This window comes from Equus asinus, chromosome 20, assembly GCF_041296235.1.
Source record: "Equus asinus isolate D_3611 breed Donkey chromosome 20, EquAss-T2T_v2, whole genome shotgun sequence".
In the NCBI taxonomy this organism is placed as follows: Eukaryota; Metazoa; Chordata; class Mammalia; order Perissodactyla; family Equidae; genus Equus; species Equus asinus.
In genome coordinates, this window is record NC_091809.1 from 21,634,187 (window position 1) to 21,657,755 (window position 23,569).

The 23,569-nt window shown below is 56.6% G+C and overlaps 2 protein-coding genes across 3 annotated transcripts; both read left to right on the forward strand.

Annotated features, from left to right (window-relative positions):
* Positions 1-1,343: 1,343 nt before the first annotated feature.
* On the forward strand, positions 1,344-3,468 carry UBL5 (ubiquitin like 5). 2 transcript variants are annotated; one of them, XM_014846023.3, is made up of 5 exons: positions 1,344-2,024; positions 2,320-2,386; positions 2,590-2,673; positions 2,813-2,850; positions 3,283-3,468. In XM_014846023.3, exons 2-5 carry the CDS (start codon positions 2,331-2,333, stop codon positions 3,324-3,326), a joined length of 222 nt encoding a protein of 73 aa, XP_014701509.1. In that variant the 5' UTR covers positions 1,344-2,024; positions 2,320-2,330; the 3' UTR covers positions 3,327-3,468. The 2 variants fall into 2 exon arrangements, with proteins under 2 accessions (XP_014701509.1, XP_044608647.1); XM_044752712.2 differs by having other exon boundaries at positions 2,022-2,105.
* Positions 3,469-10,671: 7,203 nt separating this feature from the next.
* Positions 10,672-23,336, forward strand: PIN1 (peptidylprolyl cis/trans isomerase, NIMA-interacting 1). Its single transcript, XM_044752503.2, has 4 exons — positions 10,672-10,818; positions 13,351-13,566; positions 21,748-21,858; positions 22,751-23,336. The coding sequence occupies exons 1-4, from the start codon at positions 10,761-10,763 to the stop codon at positions 22,858-22,860; spliced, it is 495 nt and encodes a 164-aa protein (XP_044608438.1). The 5' UTR covers positions 10,672-10,760; the 3' UTR covers positions 22,861-23,336.
* Positions 23,337-23,569: the final 233 nt, after the last annotated feature.

Here is a 23,569-nt window from a genome sequence, read left to right on the forward strand (position 1 = left end):
CTGGGTCCAGGAGAGAGAGTGAGTACAGCATAGTCCTGAGCCTTCCCGCTGCCCATCCCCTACTCTCTCCTCACGATGGCGTAGCCCAGCTGGGGCTGGCAGCCTCCCAGGAGATCCCCCCCACTCCCCTTGGAGCTCAAGCCCCCAACAATCCCAGCCTTTATGAAATTAGAGCTTTTTGTTGTTCTTGTTGAGGAAGACTGGCCCTGAGCTAACATCCGTGCCCATCTTCCTCTACTTTATACATGGGGCGCCTACCACAGCATGGCTTGCCAAGTGGTGCTATGTCCGCACCCAGGATCCGAACTGGAGAACCCCGGGAGGCCAGAGCAGAACGTGCGAACTTAACTGCTGTGCCACTGGGCTGGCCCCCCAAAGTTTTTTTTAAAAAAACTAACATTTACTTTTTTCCCCCGATTACCAAAGTCACACGTTCATTGTAGACAATCTGGGGAAATAAAAAGCATCAAAGAGGAAAATGAGCCTCAGCAATTCTACTGACTAGTGGTAACCGCATCAACACCTTAGGGGACCCAGAATTTCTATGTGAATGCAAAGATGTGCTCTTTCCAAACTTCCTTGGGAGTATCCGTCCCCTCAGCTCACCCTGGACCTTCTGATCTCCCCTCTTGCCCCATCTGTTCTGCCAACTCTTAGAGAATTGTCAGGGGCTGGTGCAAGACCAATCCTTACCACAATCTTAGGGTGGGACTTGCTACCTGCTTTCCACAGATGACAAAAACGAGAATCAGAGAGGGGAAGCGTCTTGTGGCCATCCCGCTTAACATGAAGGGATGAGGCTGGGGTTTTGACTCATCTGTCTGGATCCAAGGCCTGTGCCTCCAATCTGAATAAGCTTTCCATTCAGACTCCCTGCCCTCTCGAGCCCTCTCTGAGGGACCCTGACGTTGGAGAAGGACGGGTCAAAGTTCTGTGGCAGGAAGGCCCTTGAGCCTCGAGCTTGTGGGACGGCCTCTTGAGCCAGCTCCCTAAGGCAGACCAGTCCCCACAGGGTCCAGAGCATCCGCCCTTTCCCCAGGACGGCCTCTTATGTCTTCCGCCTAATCTCCCATGCGAGTTTGAGAAGGCGGATCGGGCGAATCGGACGTGGTGGCCCCTTCTCAGAGTGAATCCCGTCGGCTGAGAAGGAACAGTCGAACAGTTCCATTAGCAGCTGTTTTGGTTGAACTTAGAGAAAAGTGTCCCCTGTCCCACCAGTCCTGGGGAACCAGACTAGGGGGGCTGAAAGGTAAGGCTGAGATCTGGGTACAAAGTGCCCCCTGCAGGGCGGGAGCGACCTTCCTCCAAGAACAGACCTGGGAGGCTTTGTTTCCAGGGGCCTCCGGGTGTTGTAGGCTGGTGTGCAACGTCCAGTCTAATAAGCGCTGGTTTCCAGGCCAGGATGCGGCGGCTCCTTCGCTGATCGACCGTAGTCTGCACCCGCGGTGTCCCGGTGTCCCAGGGCGGGGGCGCCACAGCCAGAGGGGAGCAAGGAGCCAATGCTTCCGAGGCCCAGTCTTGAATGAAGGCGGGGGCCGGCCGGGCCGACGGCAGGACTCGACCCAGGCTCTCCGAAGCCGCAGGAAGAGGAGTCGGCAGGCTCAGGAACGAGAGGTCACCCCACCTCCTGGGATGGCCCCCGGGCCTCCCTGGCGTCCCCACCAGATGCCACACAGTCGGTGTCTCCCCATAGCGAAGGGGCCTCAATTAACGGCTTCCACCCGGCTAAGCGCCGGCCCCTGACCCCCGACTCTCCCTCCGCGACCCTCCCCACCCCTGTGTGGGCCGGGACCCCCACTCGGCCCCGCATACCGACCGCACATGTCCCCCAGCCCAGGCTCAGGACCCCAAAGCCGGGCCTCGGGTCGGGAAGAACCCGGCCGGCTGTTGACCGGCACCGGGAGCAGCAGAAGCGGGCGCTTCCGGCGGCGCACTTCCGCTTCCGGTTCTCAGCGTCGACTGCGGCCCCGGCTCTGCCCTCGAGCGACGAGGTTCTGGCGTCAGCTGCTTCCAGGCGATTGGAGGTGCGGGGGCCAGGGAGAGCGGTCCCGGGTCGGGGAGAGCTGATGGGGCCCCGCGATCGCGGGTCTGCGCGCCGGCGAGAGGCGAGGCCGGGCCTGGGGGCGGCCTGAATGGCGGCGAGGGGTGGGGGCCCGGCTGCCTGGGGGCCGCGGTCCCAGGATACGGCACCTGGGGCCCGGGAGGACTCGAGTCTGGGGCTTGGGAGGGTGAACGTAAGGCTCTGTAACCGGGGATCTTGGGGCCTCGGAGACCCCCGAAGTCCTGACTCTGCTGCCTCCCGTCCCCCGCCCTGTGTAGCTCCAGACAGGATGATCGAGGTTGTTTGCAACGACCGTCTGGGCAAGAAGGTCCGCGTTAAGTGCAAGTATCCACCGGCAGCCGAGAGGCAGTGGTCCCTGGGGGTGCTGGGCATGACGTGGGCAACTCCCTCTGCGTTGTAGGGTGATTTTAGTTAAACCCGGGAGAGGGGGCCGGATGGGGTCCTGGCAGGGTGCATTCAGTCCCGGAAGGTCCGCTTCCGCATTCTACCTCCCCGCCTTGCATTTTCCTTAACTCCTCTGCGCCCAGCACGGATGACACCATCGGGGACCTTAAGAAGCTGATCGCAGCCCAAACGGGCACCCGTTGGAACAAGATCGTCCTTAAGAAGTGGTGAGTGCGGTGGCAGAGCTGGGGGCTGGGCAGGACTAGGCCAGAAGGTTGTGGTTGGGGGAGCGCTGCCGGCAGCCCTTTGCTTATGCAGGATAAAGAGCCGCCTTGGGCGTCTGTCTGAAAGCTTTGCATCCCATAGGTACACGATTTTTAAGGACCACGTGTCCCTGGGGGACTGTATCCTTTGTGTGACTTCTTGAGGAAGGGTCTACATACCCAGACTAAGTTTTCTTTGTTCAGTACTGGAGTCCGTATGAGGTTATGTACATAATGTGTTTGTTAGTATGTGGCACATGGTAGGCATTTAGAAAATGAGAGCCGTGTCGTTTTGTTGGGGGAGGTTGGTGAGATATTTTGACTCGGCTTAGAAGGCCCTTGAAGGTCAAGATATTTATTACTGAGCTCCACCTGAGTGTAGACTGGTCAAGGTGGAGTGAGACCCGTGCACGATTATTTTTATTGTTTGGATTATCTCCCAATCAGCAGCACCCAGACCATAATGGCTTCCTTGGTCCTGGGCTGAGTCCTCAGGTCCCTAGACCCAGGTGTGAGAGGTGGGAGGGGTGGGAATGGAGCCCCCAGTGAGGACTCCTTAACCCTTTACTTCAGATGAAATCCACGATGGCATGAACCTGGAGCTTTATTACCAGTAGAGCAGAATTTCTTCCCCCTGCTCTGCCCGCTTCTCTTCTGTTCTCTTCTGTTCTCTTCTCTTCTCCCCTCCCACCCTCACCCCCCACACTGGTATAGATGCTTGTTTTTAAAGACTGATGTTAATAAAAACCGAGAAGCTGCTTGGTTGTTGTCATCTTTGAGTGATGGCTGTCTAATGAGGGGAGGGTTGGTATCTGGTTGTCACTGTCTCAGTACCCAGCTGTCAGGATCGACTGGATCAGTGAGGGAAGAGTAAGCCAGCACACTGGGAGCCAGAGGGCTGGGGCTTGCCATGAAGGTCAAGAGAGCCTGGGATTATCGTCATCCTAATAGACGAAGGAGCCTGTGAGTAAGGACAGTCTGTAGTCGTTTGGAATACAGGTTCTGGATTCAGACAGACTATGGCTGGAATCCCAGCTCTGCCACCAGCGGTGACACTGGCCCAGTTACTTAACCACCCTACGCCTTCATTTCCTTATCCAGACTGGGACTGAAGGTGTTTACTGCACTGTCATGTTGTGAAGTGTAGATGAGATAAAGCGTGGGTAAGCATCCACAGTCCCTGGCACTTGGGAAATCCTAGTGGACAGAGTGAGACAGCATGCCATAGGCTGAATTTTAACTCACCTCTTTTTTTTGAGGAAGATCAGCCCTGAGCTAACATCTGCCACCAATCCTCCTCTTTTTGCTGAGGAAGACTGGCCCTGAGCTAACATCCATGCTCATCTTCCTCTACTTTATATGTGGGATGCCTACCACAGCATGGCTTGCCAAGCGGTGCTATGTCCATACCCGGGATCCGAACTAGCACCCAGGGCCGCCAAAGTGGAACGTGTGCACTTAACTGCTGCGCCGGTCCCTTAACTGATCTTTAGCAGTGGAATTTGGGGGAGTCAACCTGAGTTTCCTCCTCTCAAAAGGGCGACCTTGATGGCCCCCGCATCTCGATGAGGTGATGCCGTGAAAGCGGCGGGATGCCTGGCACATAGTGCCATTAGCTGTTTCCAGCCTTCTTCCTTCAGGTGTGGGTAGACAGGACACCAGAAACCCCATCTCTGTTCCCTTGGCCCCACATCCTGAGGTTGACCTTGGCCCTGTCCTTTCCCAGAGCCCTCCACTCTGGAGTCCTTGGAAACTTCGCCTAGAACCTTGCCCCATCCCTTCTATCCTCTTTTGTATTGACCTGGCCATCCTCTTCAGTACATAACCACATCCAAGGCTAGCCCACTGCTCCGCCCCTCCCCCCAAGTTCTACCCAGCCTTCTGCCTTCCTTCGCCACCAAGCTTCTTGGGATGCTGCTGGCCTGTAGTTCACTGGGGATGGTCTCTCCTTGGTCTCCATTAGTCATCTCCCTACCCAGCCTCTTGGCTCCCTTCCTGTCCCTAGGCTTTGCTTCCTCCTGACATGTCAAAAAAGGCCCGCTTCCTGGTACCCTTACTCCTGCACTTAGAGCTCAGTCTCCCCTTTACCCGTCTGTTTTAAAACAAACCCAACAGGGGCTGGCCCCGTGGCCGAGTGGTTGGGTTCACGCGCTCCGCTGCAGGCGGCCCAGTGTTTCGTTGGTTCGGGTCCTGGGCGCGGACATGGTGCTGCTCATCTAAGCTGCACTGGGGTGGCGTCCCACGTGCCACAACTAGAGGGACCCACAGCGAAGAGTATGCAACTATGTGCCGGGGGGCTTTGGGGAGAAAAAATAAAATCTTTAAAAAAAAAAAAACCAACAAAAATTTTTTAACTACATGACAGCCTTGGCAAGGTGATTCCTTGTTAATTTCAAATCATTACAGAAAAGTACAGACCAAAAGTAAAGCCCTTCTCACCCCCTTCTCTCCCGAGGTCAGGCTTTTTTCACTGCGTTTACATAAACTTCAATTTTATTTTTAAAAGATGACTCTGCTGGGACCGGCCCAATGGCGCAGCGGTTGGGTGCGCACGTTTGCTTCGGCGGCCCGGGGTTCGCCGGTTTGGATGGCCAGGTGCGGATCCCGGGTGTGGACATGGCACTGCTTGGCAGGCCGTGCTGTGGCAGGCGTCCCACATGTAGAGTGGAGGAGGATGGGCAGGGATGTTGGCTCAGGGCCAGTCTTCCTCAGCAAAAAGAGGATTGGTGGCAGATGTTAGCTCAGTGCTAATCTTCCTCAAAAAATAAATAAATAAATAAAAGATGACTCTGCTAATGTCTGCTTGTAAAAAAATCCAAATGTTTTGTTAAAAATTAAGTTTCTCAGGGCTGGCCTGGTGGTGCCGCAGTTAAGTTCACATGCTCCGCTTTGGTGACCCAGGGTTCACCAGTTCAGATCGAGGTGTGAACCTCCACACTGCTTATGAAGCCCTGGTGTCTGTGGCAGGGGTCCCACATATAAAGCAGAGGAAGATGGGCACGGATGTTAGCTCAGGGCCAGTCTTCAGCAAAAAGGATTGGCGGCAGATGTTAGCTCAGGGCTAGTCTTCCTCACACAAAATAAAGGGTGGTATGGAGGGATTTTGGGGTGATGGAACTGCCCTGTCTGGAACTGTGGTAGTGGATGCAGGACTGCATTTGTCCACGAGGATGTGGGAAGGAAAATGGAATGCAGGCTGTTGAATGAATCTGCCCATATTATAGACGAAGCACATGACCACACTGAAGGGGGTGGGGAAGAAAGGAGCTTTGGAAAAAAGTAACTTTGGAAGTATTTTGGCTGGATACTGAAAGGCTAAAAACAAAAAGGATTATATAAAAACACTGCTCTGGTTGGTGTATATATGTTCCTCACAGTGGTATGATTTAGAAATCCTGAAACTAGTTTGTTTTTTTCTTGGTGGGGAAGATTGGCCCTGAGCTAACATCTGTTGCCGATTTTCCTCTTTCTGCTTGAGGAAGATTGTCACTGAGCTAACATCCGTGCCAATGTTCCTCTATTTTGTATGTGAGACGCTGCCACCGCATGGCTTAATGAGCAGTGTGTGGGTCCGTGCCCAGGATCTGAACCTGCGAACCCCGGGTCACCAACGCAGAGCATGTGAACTTAACCACTACGCCACCAGGCTGGCCCCTTGAAACTAGTTTTGTACATGTATACACACACAGGGTTGAACAAATGGATAAATACATAGTAGATAATGAGAGCCAGGTTTCTCACTGCTGGAGAAAGAAGTTACAAATAAATCGGAGGTGGGGATGGGTGGAAGGGTGTGGTTAGAATGAAGTGGATTAGAGTTGGCAGCATTGGTATGAACTCATGTATATGTACATAGACACACACAGAAATACAAATATGTCTGTATACGTACATATATTTCCGTGTATTATCTGCTTAGAGGGACCAGAAGCAGCGACACCCCAGTAGTAATGAGCATACCCAGCACCCAGATCTTGGTTTCTAAATAACATTCTCCAAGAAAAGAAACAAGGGGGGCCGGCCCGGTGGCACAGCGATTAAGTTTGCACGTTCCGATTCTTGGCGGCCCGGGGTTCGCTGGTTCGGATCTCGGGTGCAGACATGGCACCGCCTGGCAGCCATGCTGTGGTAGGCGTCCCACATATAAAAGTAGAGGAAGGTGGGCACGGATGTTAGCTCAGAGCCAGGCTTCCTCAGCAAAAAGAGTAGGACTGGCAGTAGTTAGCTGAGGGCTAATCTTCCTCAAAAACAAACAAACAAACCAAAAAAAAAAAAAGAAACTAGGGCTCCTTGGGGAAGGGATTGGTTCCAGAGCTAGGGCAGGAAAAGTGCAAGCTGAGCCTGGAGCATCTTGTGTCAGGAAGTAAGAAGTGCTCAAAGGAAGAGGATGGAAGCATGTGGAAAGGGCATAGAAGCCAACCTGTGAAAGAGTTCCCAGTAGCCAAATTTGGGACAACTTGAGCAACAAAATAGGGATAGTATTGGACTATAACCCAAAGAATAAAATAAATATCCCTGAGCCCATGCTCATATCAGTAACTGAATACATAAATGGGGGAAAAGGAGCAACTGTTCATTACAAAAGGATTCCAATTAATAAATGTAGAAGGGAAGAAGGAAATAAATCACCCACCATTGTATCACCATCGTGGTAAATTGCTGTAGGCAAGATGCATTGATAGATGCTAAAATTGGTGGGCGAAAGTTTAAGCAGAAGTAGGATATTTGCACGGTCTCAAAGTATCTCATCAAAAGTATTTATTCAGGGGCCAGCCCCGTGGCTGAGTGGTTAGGTTCGCACACTCTGCTGTGGCGGCCCAGGGATTCACCAGTTCGAATCCTGGGCACAGACATGGCACCGCTCGTCAAGCCATGCTGAGGCGGTGTCCCACATGCCACAACTAGAAGGAGACACAACTAAAAATACACAACTATGTACTGGGGGCTTTGGGGAGAAAAAGGAAAAATAAAATCTTTTAAAAAAAAAAGACTTTAAAAAAATGTATTCATTCATTACAAAGGGGAAAATAGGAAGTGTAGATACTGCCGTAACCAAGTGATCAAAGTTAATATCACAAGCGTGGTAGGTAGCCTCTAAGATGGCCGGTAAAGATCCCCTCCTCCAAGTATTCCCACCCTTGTGTAATCCCTTCCCCTTTGGCATAGGCTGGACCTTGCTTATAACAAATAGAACATGGCAAAAGTGATAGGATGGCAGTTCTGAGATTAGGTTGCAAAGAAACTGGGTCTGTCTTGCTTGCTCTCTTGCTTTCTCACTTGCTCATTGATGAAAGCCGGCTGCCATATGTAAGCTGGAGAGGCCCCCAGCCAATAAAGAACTGTGGTCCTCAGTCCAACGTCCCGTTAGCAACTGAATCCTGCCAGCAGCCACGTGAGTGAGCCTGGAAGCAGATCCTGCCCCAGTCGAACCTTCAGATGAGACCATGGCCGCCCCTGCTGCTAAACCGTGCCTGGATTCCTGACCCACGGAAGCTGAGATCATAAATGGTAGTCCACTAAGTTGTGGGGTAATTTGTTGTGTGGCAGTAGATACCCTAATACAACCAGCAATACAACAGTAATACCTGGTGGGATGGGCACTGAGAAGGCGCATGGTCCCTGGGGTCTTCTTCCCACTAATGCAAAACCTCACCCTAATCATGAGAAAATAGCCGACAAACCCCATCATGACAAAACATCACAATGAGGGACATTCTACTCTTTAAAAGTATCAAGGTCATGAAAGACAGGGAAAGACCTAGAAATTATCACATGTTGGAGGAGACTAGGCAGACATGACAGTGTGGATTCCAGAACATAAAAAGAATGTTAATGGAAAACTTTTTTTAAGTCTAGTCTAGTTAACACATAGTAGTGTACCAATGTTGATTTCTTAGTGTTTTTTTTTTTTAAAGAGTGGCATCTGAGCTAACATCTGTTGCCAATCTTCTTTCTTCTTCATCGTCTTCTCCCCAAAGCCCCCCAGTGGTGAGCGGTGCCATGGCCATGCCCAGGATCCTAACTGGCAAAACCCTGGGCCACCGAAGCGGAACACACGAACTTAACCACTCAGCCACCAGGCGGCCCCTGATTTCTTAGTGTTGACAATTATTCTATGGCAGGGTTTCTCAGCTTGGCACTGTTGACATCTAGGGCTGGATAATTCTTTGTCATGGAGACTGTGCAGCATCCTTGGCCTCTCCTCACCAAGTGCCATTAGCATCTCCCTCCATTTGTGACAACCACAAATGTCTTAAGACATTTCCAAACATCCCCTGGGGAACCAAATCACCGCTGTTCTATTATGTAAGATGTTAATAGAAGGGAAGGCTGGCTGAAGGGTATATGAAAACTCTCTACTACTTTTGCAACTCTGCTCCAAGTCTAAAATTATCTTTATAAAGAGATTATTATTATGCTAATACATGCTTGTAAAAAAATAAAGCTATTATATTAGCATTTAAGATCCTCATATCTTCACCTGCGTCACCAATGGTAGTCATTAACATTTGAATGTATCCAGAAATTTTCTGTAATATTAACCTATGGTTTTTACACAGTTGAGATAATTACTATACATACTGTTAATACTCATCCTGTTCATACTGCTCATACAGCAGCCTGCTTTTTAATGCCTTTTTTATGCTATCTTTCTATAAGTGATGGCCTTAGTTGGAATTAATCTTATTTGTTGATTTTTGGGTATGTTATGCTTTCATGAATACTATAATTGCTACGCTGGACTATGACTTGTTTTTTCACCCAGCAAACACATTATCTTTGCTATGGACCAGGCACTGTTCTACATGCTTTATATTCATTGAATCTTTACATCAAGGGTATGTATGCGATGTGTATTCTTTCTTGTCCTCATTTTGCCGATGGGAAAGCTGAAGTGCAGAGGTTAAGTAATTAGTTCAAGGTCATAGCAAATGGTAGATCCAGGTTTTGAACCCAGGCAATCTGAACGCTGGCTCCTGAGTGCCCTTCACCTCCCACCGCAGCCTGCCTCTATAAGTTGTTGTGGCCATGTTTCCCTGTGTTTCACGTCACTACGCCTCATTCTTTTTAATGGTCACATAGGGGTCTATGCTATAGATGAACCGTCATTGAACTCTTCCGTGTGTTGGTGTTTTTGACTTCCGTGGCTAGCTCCAGCCCCGGGTCCCCAATCACCCCTTCAGTGTCCCACGGGAGCCGCAGACTCAATTTTCAATTGATTCATCCGAGCTCATCATCTTCCCACCCGTGCCTCCTCCCGTGTCCCCATCTGAGTGGCAATGCCAACACCCACCAGTCATCCAGGACGGAGGCAGAAGCCAGATTGAGAGGGAATAAGTGAAATGAAGAAGGTTCCAAAGGAAATGGAAGGTGTTTGGGTCAGTGGCATAGGGAAAGCGTTAGCCTTGCAAAAAAAAATGAGAGGGGGTGGGTTAGCTTTGGACATCTGGAGAAAACAGGTGGGAAGAGGGAGGCTGGAGGAGCCAAATTTAGGTTTCTAGGTTCTTAGCTGCTCATCACCAAGGCAACCCCGTTGCTGTGGCAACAGCAAAGGCAGCACCGCCACTTACAAGGACCTCGTCGGCCGCCGTTGTCGCCGCACCAGCCAGACACTTCCGCATCGGGGGCCTGCGGGCCTCGGGGAAAGGCTGAGGAAGGCGGGCATTGCGGCTGCAGCAGCCAATCGGGTGAGCCCTGCGGAGAAGGACGCAAAGGAGGGGCCGGGACTTCTTCGAAGCTCGCCAAAGGGCGTTGAGAAGGCGGGCTCGCGTCCCTTCCCCGCCACTTAGGGGCCGAGGAGAGGAAGGGGGCGGGGCCGGGGTGAGGCCGGCCGGGGGCGGGGCCCAGGGAAACCGGGGGAGGAGCCGCCCACTCTCGCTTCTGCCCAATAGAGAGCCAGGGAGTGAGTCCGGACAGTTAAGTTGTCCAATGAGCGTCGTGGCCAGGCTCCGGAGCGCGGCGCACCGAGCCAATCGGAAGCGGCGGCGGGCGGGCGCGGGCGGTAGAGGCGGCGCGGCGGAGGCGGAGCGGGCGCTGCGGCAGGAGGGAAGATGGCGGACGAGGAGAAGCTGCCGCCCGGCTGGGAGAAGCGCATGAGCCGAAGCTCAGGTGCCGCGGGGGTCGGGGCTGGGGCGGGGCCGCGCGGGCCGCGGGAGGAAGGCTCGAGCTCTCCCCTCGGGCGCGGCGCCGCCACTCGACTGCCGTGGGGTCTCGGCTGCTCCGCGGCGGCCCCGGGTAACGGCCCCGGCCCGCCCTGTAGGGCTGCGAGCCGGAGTGGCGGGGAAGCCGGGGAAACTGAGGCAAGGGGCGGGGCCGGAGCGGCCCAGCGCGCTAGCGGGGGGCGAGGGGCCGGTGATGCCGCTGCACCCACCCATCCCCTCGGGCCCTGGCCCTGCTGATGCGGGCGACCCCTTTCGGCCGAATGCCCCTGCCGTCCCGGGGGAACGTCTCTGCCCCCCCCCCCCCCCCCCCGGGGCCCGGGCATCCCTGGGGGAGGACACCCCACCCCCATGCGCAGGGCGTGGCCCCAGGGTGTTGCCCGGCCCCGAACCCGCAGCCCTCTTCTGCTCCCACGCCTCCGCGCACCCCTAATGCTGAGTCTGCGACATCCACCCGGGGGGTGCGGGTCTCCCGGAGGACGGCCCTGGGAGCGGGGCCCGGGTTAAGGCTCATCCTTAGTGTGCATGTCACTCGCGGGGCCCGTTGGTCTCGGCGCCAAGCATTGTGCCAAGCGTTTTAAGCGTGTGCGCTCTCTGCACCGCCACCATTCTTGGGGGGGGGGGGGGGGTAGGTCGTTATTGCTCCCATTTTGCAGGTCTGGAAACTGAGGCCAGAAAATTTAAGGAACTCGCCCAGGGTCGTTATTTCAGGGGGTGGGGGCTGAGCTAGAACCCCCGCCCAGCATGTCACTGCCCTGGCTCCGTAGCCCATCGTCGCCACAGTGGCAGTAATAATTCCCGTTTGTTGACCACCAGGCGCTCCGGTGAGCTGAGCGCTTTGCATGCATCGTCATTGACTCCACGTTAACCCCGTGAAGGCTGATGTCCTTATTCTCTCACCTCACTCCCACTTTTCAGATGAGAAAACTGAGGTTCAGAGGGATGGAGCCCAATGCGGAGGTTTTAGAGGCAGATGCTGGCTCAGCTCCCGCCCACCCGGCCCCGGGGCCTGGCCTGTACCTGTGCCCTGCGGTGTAAACTTGATGCTCTGCCCAATTCTGGGCCCCCACTCCTGCCATTTCTGCCTGGCTCACCCCTGACAGTCTTTCTTAGGGGTGACATCAGCCCTTCGTGGTGCTGGACACAAGTCCTCCAAGGCACCCAGGGCAACTCTGGGCCCCTGGAATGACACCCCATCTCTACTGGGTCCTACTTTGAGTTTTTTCTTCTTGTTCTTCTTCTTCTTTTTTTTTTTTTTTTTTTGGTAAGGAAGATTGGCCCTGAGCTAACCTCTGTCGCCAATCTTCTTTTTGCTTGAGGAAGATAGTTCCTGAGCTAACGTCTGTGCCAATCTTTCTCTGTTTTATGTGGGAGACCACCAGAGCATGGCTTGATGAGTTGTGTGTAGGTCTGCACTCGGGATCCAAACCTGTGAACCCTGGGCTGCCAAAGCAGAGCACACAAACTTAACCACTGTGCCACTGGGCTGGACCCCACTTCGAGCTTCTTATTCTCAGCCTTCACTCCTTCATCCTCCTCAGTCCCTGGGTAACATCTGGCTCTCAGTAATGCTGGCCCCTAGTTCTGCAGCACTGCACACCGGGTAGGGGACAAGAGCAGAGCTTTTGTGTCTGACCCACCCCGGTACAGTTCCTGCCTCCCCCAATTTGTGCCTGGAGCAGAGTAAACGCTCAGGGAACCTTACCAATGATGCGGAAGGTGAGGCCTCGGTTTTGTTGTCTCTAAAATGGAGGAAATAGGGGCCAGCCCGGCAGTGTGGTGGTTAAGTTCTCATGCTCTGCTTTGGCGGCCCAGGGTTCGCAGGTTCAGATCCTGGGCGTGGAGCTACACACTGTTCATCAAACTATGCTGTGGTGGCATCCCACATACAAAATAGAGGAGGGTTGGCACAGATGTTAGCTCAGCAACAATCTTCCTCAAGCAAAAAGTGGAAGATGGGCAACAGATGTTAGCTCAGGGCCAATCTTCTTCACAAAAAAAAAAAACAAGGAAAAGAAAATGACAGCTGTCACAGTCTTAATGTGTGCCAGGTGCTATCCTGAGCATGAGTTATCCTAAGCATCAGTTCCAAATGTGAACTTGTTCAGGCTTTGCAGGCAGATACTGTTGTCATCTCCATCTTGCAGGTGAGAAAGCCCAAGGCTGGGAAGGTAGTGAGGAAGTGGCAGAGCCAGGTGTGGACGGGGGTCTGGCTGCCCGCTGCTTTGAACTCCTCTCTGTCCCCGAGGCTTCCTCTCTTCATCACTCTGGGATATTTTCCTCAGTGAAGTTATGAGTGACGTTGTCACGTTGTCTTATTTGCCTGTCGGGTACCTGTCTGTGTCCCCCTAGATTGTTGGCCTCCTCGGGGCCCGTGGCATGGGGTGGACACAGCAGATTGGCTGACTGAAGGCGTCTCAGCAGCCAGTCCCTTCTGCTGGCCTCGGGGGTGTCCCAGCTGACCTCCCGCCTCCCCCCCCAGGCCGGGTGTACTATTTCAATCACATCACCAACGCCAGCCAGTGGGAGCGGCCAAGCGGCAACAGCAGCAGCGGCGGCGGCAAAAATGGACAGGGGGAGCCCACCAGGGTCCGCTGCTCACACCTGCTGGTCAAGCACAGCCAGTCCCGGCGGCCCTCGTCCTGGCGGCAGGAGAAGATTACCCGGACCAAGGAGGAGGCCCTGGAGCTGATCAACGGTGAGCAGGGCAGGGGGCCTCTCCCCAGGAGCCAGAGCCAGCCTTGTAGAAACCACATCAGACCTGCCCCAGCTCGCTCAGCCATCAGGGGTTGCCTTGGTGCCTGAACTTGACATGAGCCTGGCCCACGCGGCCACCTTTCCTTTTCCTTTCCATCTGCTATTTGAGGGTGAGCCGGGATAGGTGGGGAGGACCCAGCCTTGGCGGCTGGCAGACCTGGATTCAGACGGTAGCTATGCCCCTGTGAGCTTCTCTCTTTTTATTTTTTTGCTGAGGAAGATTGGCCCTGATTCTTTTTGCTTGAGGAAGATTGTTGCTGAGCTAACATCTGTGCCCATCTTCTTCTCTTTTGTGTGTGGGACGCCGCCACAGCACGGCTGATGAGCAGTGTCTAGGTCCACGCCTGGGATCTGAGCCCAGGAACTCTGGGCTGCCAAAGCGGAGAGCATGAGCTTAACCACTGGGCCACGGGGCCGGCCTCCAAACTTTTTCTGAAAAGACCGGGGGTAACTATTCTAGGTTTGACAGGCCATTCGTCTCTGTCAGCTCTGCCTTGTAACTCGATAGCAGCTGTAGATAACATAGAAGCAAATGGATGTGGCCATGTGCTGATAAAACTTTATTTACAGAAACAGCAGGTTTTGGCCCTCGGGGGCCATCGTTTGCAGAGCCCTGGTCCAGAGCTGTCCAGTATGGCCGCCACCATCTCCATGTGGCTGTTTCTATTTAAGGTGATCAAAATTAAGTAATACTATGGATTGGTTTCTCAGTTGTGCTGGCCACACTTTGTTCATGTGGCTAGTGGCTACCGTCTTGGGCAGCATGGGGATAAAACATATCCATCCTTCCAGAAAGTTCTCTTGGACACTGCAGCTCTGGCTCTCACATGTGGCTTCATTATCCACTCAGCCTCTCTCCCCAGAGACCCCGGGCCCCACTCAGGCTCTCCTTCCCCACATAACAGCCTGAGTTCACATCCGGCTCTGCCAGGTCCTGGCTGTGAGACCTTGTAACTTAACATCTCTGAGCCTCAAATCTTTTCACTTGTAAAATTAGTATTAGGATAATAGGACTCACCTCGTAGGGTAGTTTTGGGGGCTCCAACATGATGCAGTAAAGCATGGATAACAACCCTGGCATCTGGAATGTTGTGTAGTTGCCAGCAGTCGTTATGATTGTTGTGCTTATTAGCACAGGCCTGGCAAACAGTGCAGACTCGGGAGGGGTGGGGAGAGGGTAGTTGGCCCCGTGGTTGAATGGTTAAAGTTCAGTGCGCTCCGCTTTGGTGGCCCAGGTTCGTGGGTTCAGATCCCGGGTGTGGACCTGCTCCACTCATCAGCTGTGCTTTGGAGACGTCCCACATACAAAAAATAGAGGCAGATCGGCACAAATGTTAGCTCAGGGCTAATCTTCCTCAAGCTAAAAAAGAGAGGAAGATTGGCAAGAGATGTTAGCTCAGGGCCAATCTTCCTCACCAAAAAAAAGCCTACTTGGTTGGTATTGGCTGTTTTACTGTCACATCACTTGGTCCAGTACTCGGCCTGTAGGACGTTACACACACCCACATGGCCCACTTGGTGTCAGGCGTGTAAATGGCACCTGTTAGCCTCCTACTTCATCACATCAGAGACAGGAGCCGAGTTCTTGCACACAATCTTGCAGGCGGATTAAAGAGCTCACCTCTGAGCTCCCTGAGGACAGGGACTGGCTCTCTCTCTCTCTCCGCTGTTTTCCCACTGCCAGGCCCCAAGCCTGGCCCGCGTTAGCGCCGCAGCATCGGTTCATGAGCCAGCAGGAAGCGAGAAGAGTTCCTGTTGAGGAATTGGCAGAAATCGAGGCCTAGGACTCAGGGGAAGGCCATGCAGGGCCCTCAGGAGGGATGAGACCCTTCCAGGTCAATGTCCCAGCCAGGTTGAGGGCCCAGAGTGAGGCGAGTTTGGGGCCTTTCCTGGAGGCAGCAGGAAACGTGGCCTCAGGTGACAGGGAGCGGGGCCTCGGTGCTGTGCCTTCAGGAAAAAGTCGCATGGCTGGAGCGTGAGGTCGGGGAAGGCAGAGGCCCCGAGCCCAGGCTGGCTGCGACCAGCCGTGAGCATCTGCCCCAGGGGAGAGGAGGAAGTGGGGGAGATCCCCGAGAGAGTCACAGATGACCCCTCGGGCCCTCCCGGCTCCAGTGGTCTGTTCTGAGGCTTCCAGACCACCCGAGAGTGAGCAAGGGGTCATGTGCCTTGGGAGGTGCCGTCGCTGGTGGGGGGCACTCAGGAAGGGGTGCAGTCTGGGGCGGGACTCGCTAATTCTGGAAGGGCCCGAGGAGGAGATGCGGGGGAGGTGACTAGGAGGGGCTGAATTCAGCAGGGCAGCCGGGCCGGAGCCCTGTGGGCTCTTCCTGGCAAGGGGTGGCGGGAAGCCGAGGCAGTGGGCACGGTGCGCTCTGAGCGTGGCTTGGATGAAAGCTGTCGGGCCGTGGGGACTGCCTGGGAGTGGGGAGGGGGCCTCCCCCATCGCTGGGATGGACAGCTGTGTGTCTGAAGGGGCTGACGCTGCGGTGGGGGCCTGGGGGTGCTGCTCGGGTGTTGGCGAGGGGTGTCTGGGGCCCTCGGGCCTAACCTTAAGTGGACGCAGACTCGGGAGTGTTGGCAGGGCTCAGCCACGCCTGCCTGTGCCTGAGGGCTCCGTGGAAGCTGTGGGAGGCACTGTAGCCAGAGGCAGGGTGATTGGAACTTGGGCGTGGGTAGCAGTGGGGAGCAGATTCTAGAGACATTTAGGGCGCACAATCAGGCGGACTGGGTGATGGGTTAGATGGGTGGGGGTGGGGTAAGGTCAGAACCAGTGTGGCCTGCCCTGCAGTCGCACAGAAATGGATCCTGGTGCCAGCTGTGTGCCCTCGAGCAAGTGGCTTCATTGCCACAGTTCCTGGTTATTGTCAGTTGACTCTTCTGCAGAACGGGGACGAGGTGGCCGTGGGGATCCAGGGCCCGGCCTGGAGCTGAATGCTCAACAGAGTGATGGGCTCCGTGTCTGGTGCTCGCTGTCTCCATGGCGGAGCCTTGTCCCCGGTCATTCAGGTGTGTGTCGTGGGAGGCCAAGGTCAGGATAAGGCCTCTGCTCACCGGCAGTCCCTGCAGCTTCCCTGCGGCCCGTGGAAAGCTCTGGGCGAGGTGCAGGGGGCCTGGGGCTCTCCACGTGCAGACCCTGTGATGACCTTGAGCCATGACCTCCGTCTTGGTCTCGGTGTCTGCAGACACAGACGGAGCTGGCGCAGGTCCCCTGGGGGGTCATTAGGAGGTTGCAGTGAGATGCAGGCCAGAGTGCCATGTCAGCGAGCTTTTGGCCTCATTGTCTCTTCGGTGAAAGTGGATGTTGCCTCGTCATTGTTCCAGGTGATCAGGATTTGGCAGCACACGCCACAGCCCACAGCCTGGGCCCAAGTCTCATCAGGACCCATTTGGACCCGGGGCTGCCCTGTTGACCCGAGGGGACGGGCTGCCTGCAGCAGAAACCAGCGCGTCCACATTTTCTGCTGAGGCTCCGTTTCCCGGCGGCTGCTCCTCTGCGGCTGCTGGGCTGCGGCCAGGGGCTGTCATTGCCGGTGTCCTTGTCTAAGGAGGCCAGGCCATGGAGAAGCCCTCCCTGCCTTCTCCCCATCCCTCCGCCCCAGGGAGGCCCCCGTGTGAGCAGCCCCTCCCCCCTCATGCCCGTGCCCAGTGTAGGAGGGTCAGTGAGCACCTTTGGCCCAGTGTGTCCACCCAAGGTTGGTGACTCCCTTCCAGCCTGCTGGCTTCAGGCCAGGTCTCTGGTCTCTCTGGGCCTCTCCTGCTGGAGCTTGGGTCTTCTGGGACAGCACACCTCATCCTGTCACCTTTTTCCCTGTCCAGGCCCCCTCCATGGTTTGTCTCTGAAATTCTGGTGCCTTAGCTCAGGCAGCCCTAAGAGAATGCCACAGACAGGGCGGCTCGGACAACGGTTATTTCTCGCAGTTCTGGAGGCCGGAAGTCCGAGGGCAGGGTTCTGCCCAATTCGGTCTCTGGTGAGGGCTCGCTCCCTTGCTTGGAGGCGGCTGCCTTCACGCTGTACGCTCCTCCGTGCGTGCGCGTGGGGAGAAAGTGATCCCTCAGGTGTCTCTTCTTTTTTTCTTTTTTTTTTTAAAGATTGGCACCTGAGCTAACATCTATTGCCAAGCTTCTTCTCCCCAAATCCCCCCCAGTACATAGTTGTATATTCTAGTTGTAGGTTCTTCTGATTGTGCCATGTGGCATGCCACCTCAGCATGGTTTGATGAGCGGTGCCATGTCCGTGCCCAGGATCAGAATCCACAAACCCTGGGCTGCCGAAGTGGAATGTGCGATCCTAACCACTTGGCCACGGGGCTGGCCCCAGGTGTCTCTTCTTATAAGGACACTTATCCTATTGGGTCAAGTCCCCACCCTTGAGAGCTCATTCCTTCCATGAAGACCCCGTCTCCAAATACGGTCCCACTGGGGCTTAGGGCTTCGTCATAGGGACTTGGGGGGACACAGTCTGTCTGTATTAGATGGAGTGGTAACTGTGGGGCTCGCTCTGCCCCAGGCACTTTTCCCTTCCTCCTCGCAGCAGCTCTCCAAGCCCATTTTACAGACGAGGCGAGTGAGGCTCCAAGAGGCACACTCCCCCCGGGGTCGCAGAGCTCAGGATGGTAGAGCTGGGATCTGAACGAGCTGTTGGGTCCAGAGGTCACCCTCCTCGGCCTCAGGGCTACACTCAGCAGGCCGGCCTGTGACCAGTCAACGGAGACAAACGCTGTTCTGGTGTGCATCCAGTTGCAGGGGCTCCTGGCCTCCCCGAAGCTGCTGGGAGGCCCAGACTGGGCCCTCCCTGAGAGGCTGCCCCGGGGCTGCCTCGCTCGCAACCGGAGCCCCAGACAGAGCCCCGGTGGCTGGTGCTGTCTAGGTGAGGGGTGCCAGTGCAGCCAGGCGCTGCTGGGCGTTGCCCAAAAAAGGCCGGGGGGTCTCGGATGCACTTCCTTTCTCTCCTCCCAAGTTCACCAAAATTGCACAATTTTCCAGAGATTTCAGAATGTCTGCCTAAAGAGCCCGGTGGCGGATCCTTCCCCCTCCTTCCCCACAGCGTTTTCCCGTCTCATTTATTCATGAATTCCTTCCACCTGCGGGAACACCTGTTCTCTGCACAGCACGGGCTGCTGGGAACACCACAGTGAGCAAGGCCGACCCACCCTTGTCCTCACGGGATGAGGGGGCAAGACGCACAAACAAGACGGGTAAATGCAGGGCCCAGGGGACACCGCGTGTGGCGAGGGCTTAGGCAAGACACCCGGGTGAGCCCAGGGGACGCAGGCGAGCTTCAGGCGTCTTAGGAAGGGACGCCTAAATAAAGGCCTGGAGGGGGTGGGGGCGGCGGGGAGCAGAGAGCAGGGCAGGCCTGGGATGGGGGCCGTAAGACTTAGCTGAGGGGACCCTGGGGGTCTGAGTGTTCCCGTGCCTCTTGGCATGTGACCAGACTCTTGGAAGGGGAACGCAGGAAGGAAGCGTAGATTTTAAAATAATTTCAGGTTTGTAGCCAAGCAGAATGTTTGCTGAGGGAGCTGGCTGGTCAGAGGAAGATTTGGGTGCTGTGAACTATGTGGGGGCGGGGAGCTGGACCTCTGTTTGAGTTTTAGGCTGATAGCGCTTGGTGCGCCCACCCTGGGGCTGCCCGTGGCCCAGGCCGTCTAGTTGCAGGGTTCCAGCTGCTGGAGGATGTGGCAAGGTGGGGCTTGTGCTGGCTCAGGGCGGGGCCTGACTCTGCAAGGGCGGGGCACGTGGACAGTTGTGCTTGCTAGAGGCGGGCAGGACACCAGGGGCGTCGTGTGCTCAGGATTCCCTGGCCGGTGTATTGAGGTCCAGACAGAAGAGAGAGGAGGGGGCCAGCCCAGTAGTGTAGTGGTTAAGTTCGCATGCTCCACTTTGGCAGCCCAGGGTTTGTGGATTTGGATCCTGGGTGTGGACCTACGCCGCTCATCAAGCCACACTGTGGTGGCATCCCACATACAAAATATAGGAAGGCTGGCACAGATGTTAGCTCAGGGCCCATCTTCCTCACCAAAAAAACAAAGAAGCAGCGAGGAGGAGGAGGAATCTGGTGTGGCACAGGTGAGGGCAAGGAGATAACCAGAAATCCAGAGTATCCCGGTGATGTCCGGTTCAGGTCGGAGTCACCAATGGATGCATCTGGCACGGGGGACCACCTAGCAGCCCCATGGGGCTGTTCCAGCCATGCCAGGGCATTACAGGCAGAAGCCACTGCAGTGAGCAGTCCACAGAGGCTGGGGTGTGTGCCATTGGCGAGCCACTCTGACCAGGCAGCATGTCTTGGTGACAGCCAGCTTGGACTGAGACGGGCAGGCGAGGGAGACTAGGGATGGGCAGATCAGAGACAGCAGGGGCAGCTTCATCACTGGGACACGCAGCCCACACAGAAGGGAGAGTGGTGACAGCAAGTGACATTTGTCAGGGTCTCCCTGTGCTGGGCACTATGCTGCGTGTCACTGTGGCCTGCTGGCCAATGACCAACAGTTTGGGCTCAGGCAACAGGATGGTCAGGACAGGACAAGAGGGACAGGGACACGGGGCAGGCGGGGGATGGGGACAGCCACAGGGGTGGCCGGGCAGATCTGATAACAGGACACTGGTTGCTGCCTTGATCTGTGGCGAGTCAGGATGGTCGGCTGCTGTCACGGCCGTGCCATGTTGACTGCAGTCCCAAGCTGGGTGGGTGTCTGAGCACCAGGTCGATTAATCAGCAGTGTCCCTGTGCTGCTCAGACAGGGACCAGACAGGCGTGTCACAGCCTCGTTTAGGTGACAGGAGCAACGGGTGGAAGTGTCGTGGTGGTGCTCAGAAACCCAGCGGGTGTGACAGGATGACCCTCCCATCTAACGTGAGCTGGTGCCCCATTGCTAAGCCAGGCCGGTACGTGGCCCCCGGTGTCCCCAGGGTCCTCAGGGAGAACGCCCCCGAGAGAGTGGCTGTCAGGAAAGCCAGGCAGGCCCAGCTCGAGGTGAGGGCCTGTCCCCACCGGCTGGGACCAAATGTCCTGGGACCCTGCCCATGGCTGTGCCCCTGGGCGCAGGGAGGAGGCTGGCGGGGACACCCTCTGGTGTGCCTGGGCAGCTGTCAGGGCAGGTCGGAGGCGTGTGGGAGGAAAGGACGCTGGGCTCCAAGGGCTCCTGCCTGGACTCAGGGGAGCTGCCGGCGACTCCTCCCCACCTGCACGTGTCCTCCTGCTACCTGCTCCCCAAACGTGAGTCATGCAGCTGCTGGCGCTGCCACCATGAGCCCCTCTGCGGGGAGCACGTTCCCCCGTCATCCTTTCCTCCCCGCCCGTCAGCCTCGGCCTCCCTCTCCCCAGGGAGAATCGGCACCCTGTGGGGACAGTCTAGGTCACACAGAGGGTCAGTTGGTGCATTGCCGGTATACCCTGGGGGGCAGCTGGGAGAACACGTAGCTGCCTTGGGGGCCATAGCCCAAGGGAGTGACTTCCCCAGGCCCACACTTCAGGGGGTCTCCACAGCGCCCCAGGGAGCAGCCCCAGCCTTCCACCTGCTTTCACAGATGGGGCAACTGAGGCCCACGGCTGAGGACTCAGCTGGCTCTCAAGGCAGAGCTGGGCTTGCGCCCTGGCCTCCTGCCTGTCTCCTAGAAGCTTCTAGAAAGCATTCCCACCACTGCCCTGGGGGTTTAGGGGGACCCTGGCTCCCAGGGTCCCTCTTCAACCTCTGCCTGTCTCCTGCTGTCCTCCCCGATGGGGCCTGCAGGTCGATTTTCTCTCGAAGTGTATGTCAGGGGTGTATGTTCATGCGCGCGTGTGTGTGTATGTGTGGAAGAGAGAGAGTGACACAGGCAACGAGGGTGTGGGAACGGAGTGTGAGACGGCCTGGCTCTCGCGGTCACCCTAGGGTCACAGTGTGCAGGACGAGGGCACCCCTCACGGACGCGTGACTCCAGGTGTGACCGCGTGCTCGTGCAGAGAGAAGACATTCAAGGATGTGTTTGCGTGTGCACGAGTGTGACGTGTGTGTGTGCATGTGTGTGCCACAGCTAGGGGAGGGCTTGCACACTCCTTTCCGCGGGAGGCGCTGCTCTGCCCCTGGGGCCCCGGGCCCTGCTCTGACGCGGAGGTCTCCCTGTGTGTCCTGTGTCATGTCTGCAGGCTACATCCAGAAGATCAAATCGGGGGAAGAGGACTTCGAATCTCTGGCCTCGCAGTTCAGCGACTGCAGCTCGGCCAAGGCCAGGGGAGACCTCGGTGCCTTCAGCAGAGGTGCGCGAGGAGCGGGCGCCACCAAGCCCTGGGGGGACCCTCGGGCCAGCAGGGGGGCCCCCAGCCCCGGAAAGGTGGGAGGGGTGTCCCAGCTGCATAGGCCTGCGGGGTCCACCAGGTGGCAGCACAGTCCCTCAGGCTGCAGAGGCTGCTGGGATGTGGGTGAGGTGGGCGCTGCGGAGCTTTCTCCCCGGGACCTTCCCTCCTGGGGTGCGGGGTCGGTGTGTGACTCCGTCTGCACAGTTGTCCCCATCATGGGCCCACCAGGGCGGGTACTTCCTGCCATTTGCCTCTCCTCCTGCTGGGAACATAAGGCACAGGGCCCCGAAAGCCCCAGGGCATGTCACCCACCAGGGGTGAGGGGAGGAGGGGTCACGTCAGCCGCCCTGAGTTTAGGCCTGTCTGGCAGGGGCGGTAGAAAGAGGAGCCGAGGGGACCAGCCACCTCCTTCTCCTCCTCCCCTGTCTCCTCCATCCCTGGGGTCTACAGAGCATCAAGGAGGGACCCGGGATGGGGCGAGGGGTGTGAGGAGCCAGCAAGGGGCTGTCAGCCGCCTGCCTCCCACCCCAGAAGGCAGGGGGACAAATGATGTGGCAGGAGCTGGGAATCAGGCCCGGGAAGACAAGTTCATCACCAAAATGCGTCTGCACGCGCGACAGCAGCCCTGCCTGCCATCCCTCATGCTGTCCCCAGGCTTCCCGGGGCCTCCTTAATGGCCCTGCCGCCCCCAGCTGGGCCCAGCCTGCATCGTGACAGCGCCATAAATGCGTGACAGATGAGCGGAAGGCGTGCAGGGCTCAGCGCAGGCGGGGGCCACATCTGCCTGGCCGGCCTCGGCCTGGCCCGTGGCCCGGGCCTTGACCCCCATGTCCCACCCCTTCCGTGTCCCCAGGTCAGATGCAGAAGCCATTTGAAGATGCCTCCTTCGCGCTGCGGACAGGGGAGATGAGCGGGCCCGTGTTCACGGATTCCGGCATCCACATCATCCTGCGCACCGAGTGAGGGTGGGCGGCCGGGCCTGGCCTGGGGGGCGGGCAGGGGGCTGGGCCTGCAGACTCCACTGCCCGCAGCCCGCCGGCCGATGGGCCCCCTCCCTGCTACCGTCACGCAGTATTTATTGTCCCCAGAATGGCTGGGGGGGAAGCTCCTCACCACTGGGAGTTCCCTGTCTGCCCCCACTTGGGGCTGCCCCTGCCAGACTCTCCTCCCCTTTAGGAATTGACTTCAGAAGGGCAGCTGGGGTGGGGAGACCCAGGGGCTGGGGGTGCCCTGTCCCAAAGAGAAGGCCTAGTCAGCTGAGCTGTCCCCTGGGTCCCCCTGAGTCCAGGGCGGGGGCTAGGGGCCTTTAGTTGTTTCCACTTTTGCCATGTTCCTCTGTTCAGTTGCAAAAAGCAGATGCTGTGCGTGGGGCCCAGGGGGCTGGGGGCCCTCTCCATGGCAGATGCAGCACCCCGACCCTGATTAAACCTGGAACCACTGCTCTGCTGTCCTGTGTCTCATTTCCTCGCGGCTGGGGCCAGAGGGATGCTGCCGGGGAAGCCATTACCTCCCGCCATTCCTAGTGTCCAAGCGTCAAACTTGTGTTTCTTCCCTGAGAAAGAGGGAATTGCCAGCAGGACGTCTCCCAGCAGCCAGACGCCCAGGGAGGTGTGGCGCCATTTACTGCCAGCGTGTTCAAGAATGTTCTAGAATCCGGGGGCCTTGCTCCACG

Bases quoted from the DNA above. Each gene is read 5' to 3' on its own strand.
- UBL5 (XM_014846023.3), top strand. From the start codon at position 2,331: ATGATCGAGGTTGTTTGCAACGACCGTCTGGGCAAGAAGGTCCGCGTT. The intron at 2,674-2,812 runs GTGAGTGCGGTG...TGCATCCCATAG, and splicing joins AAGATCGTCCTTAAGAAGTG to GTACACGATTTTTAAGGACC. The intron at 2,851-3,282 runs GTATCCTTTGTG...CCTTTACTTCAG, and splicing joins CCACGTGTCCCTGGGGGACT to ATGAAATCCACGATGGCATG.
- PIN1 (XM_044752503.2), top strand. From the start codon at position 10,761: ATGGCGGACGAGGAGAAGCTGCCGCCCGGCTGGGAGAAGCGCATGAGC. The intron at 10,819-13,350 runs GTGCCGCGGGGG...CTCCCCCCCCAG, and splicing joins GCGCATGAGCCGAAGCTCAG to GCCGGGTGTACTATTTCAAT. The intron at 21,859-22,750 runs GTGCGCGAGGAG...CCGTGTCCCCAG, and splicing joins CCTCGGTGCCTTCAGCAGAG to GTCAGATGCAGAAGCCATTT.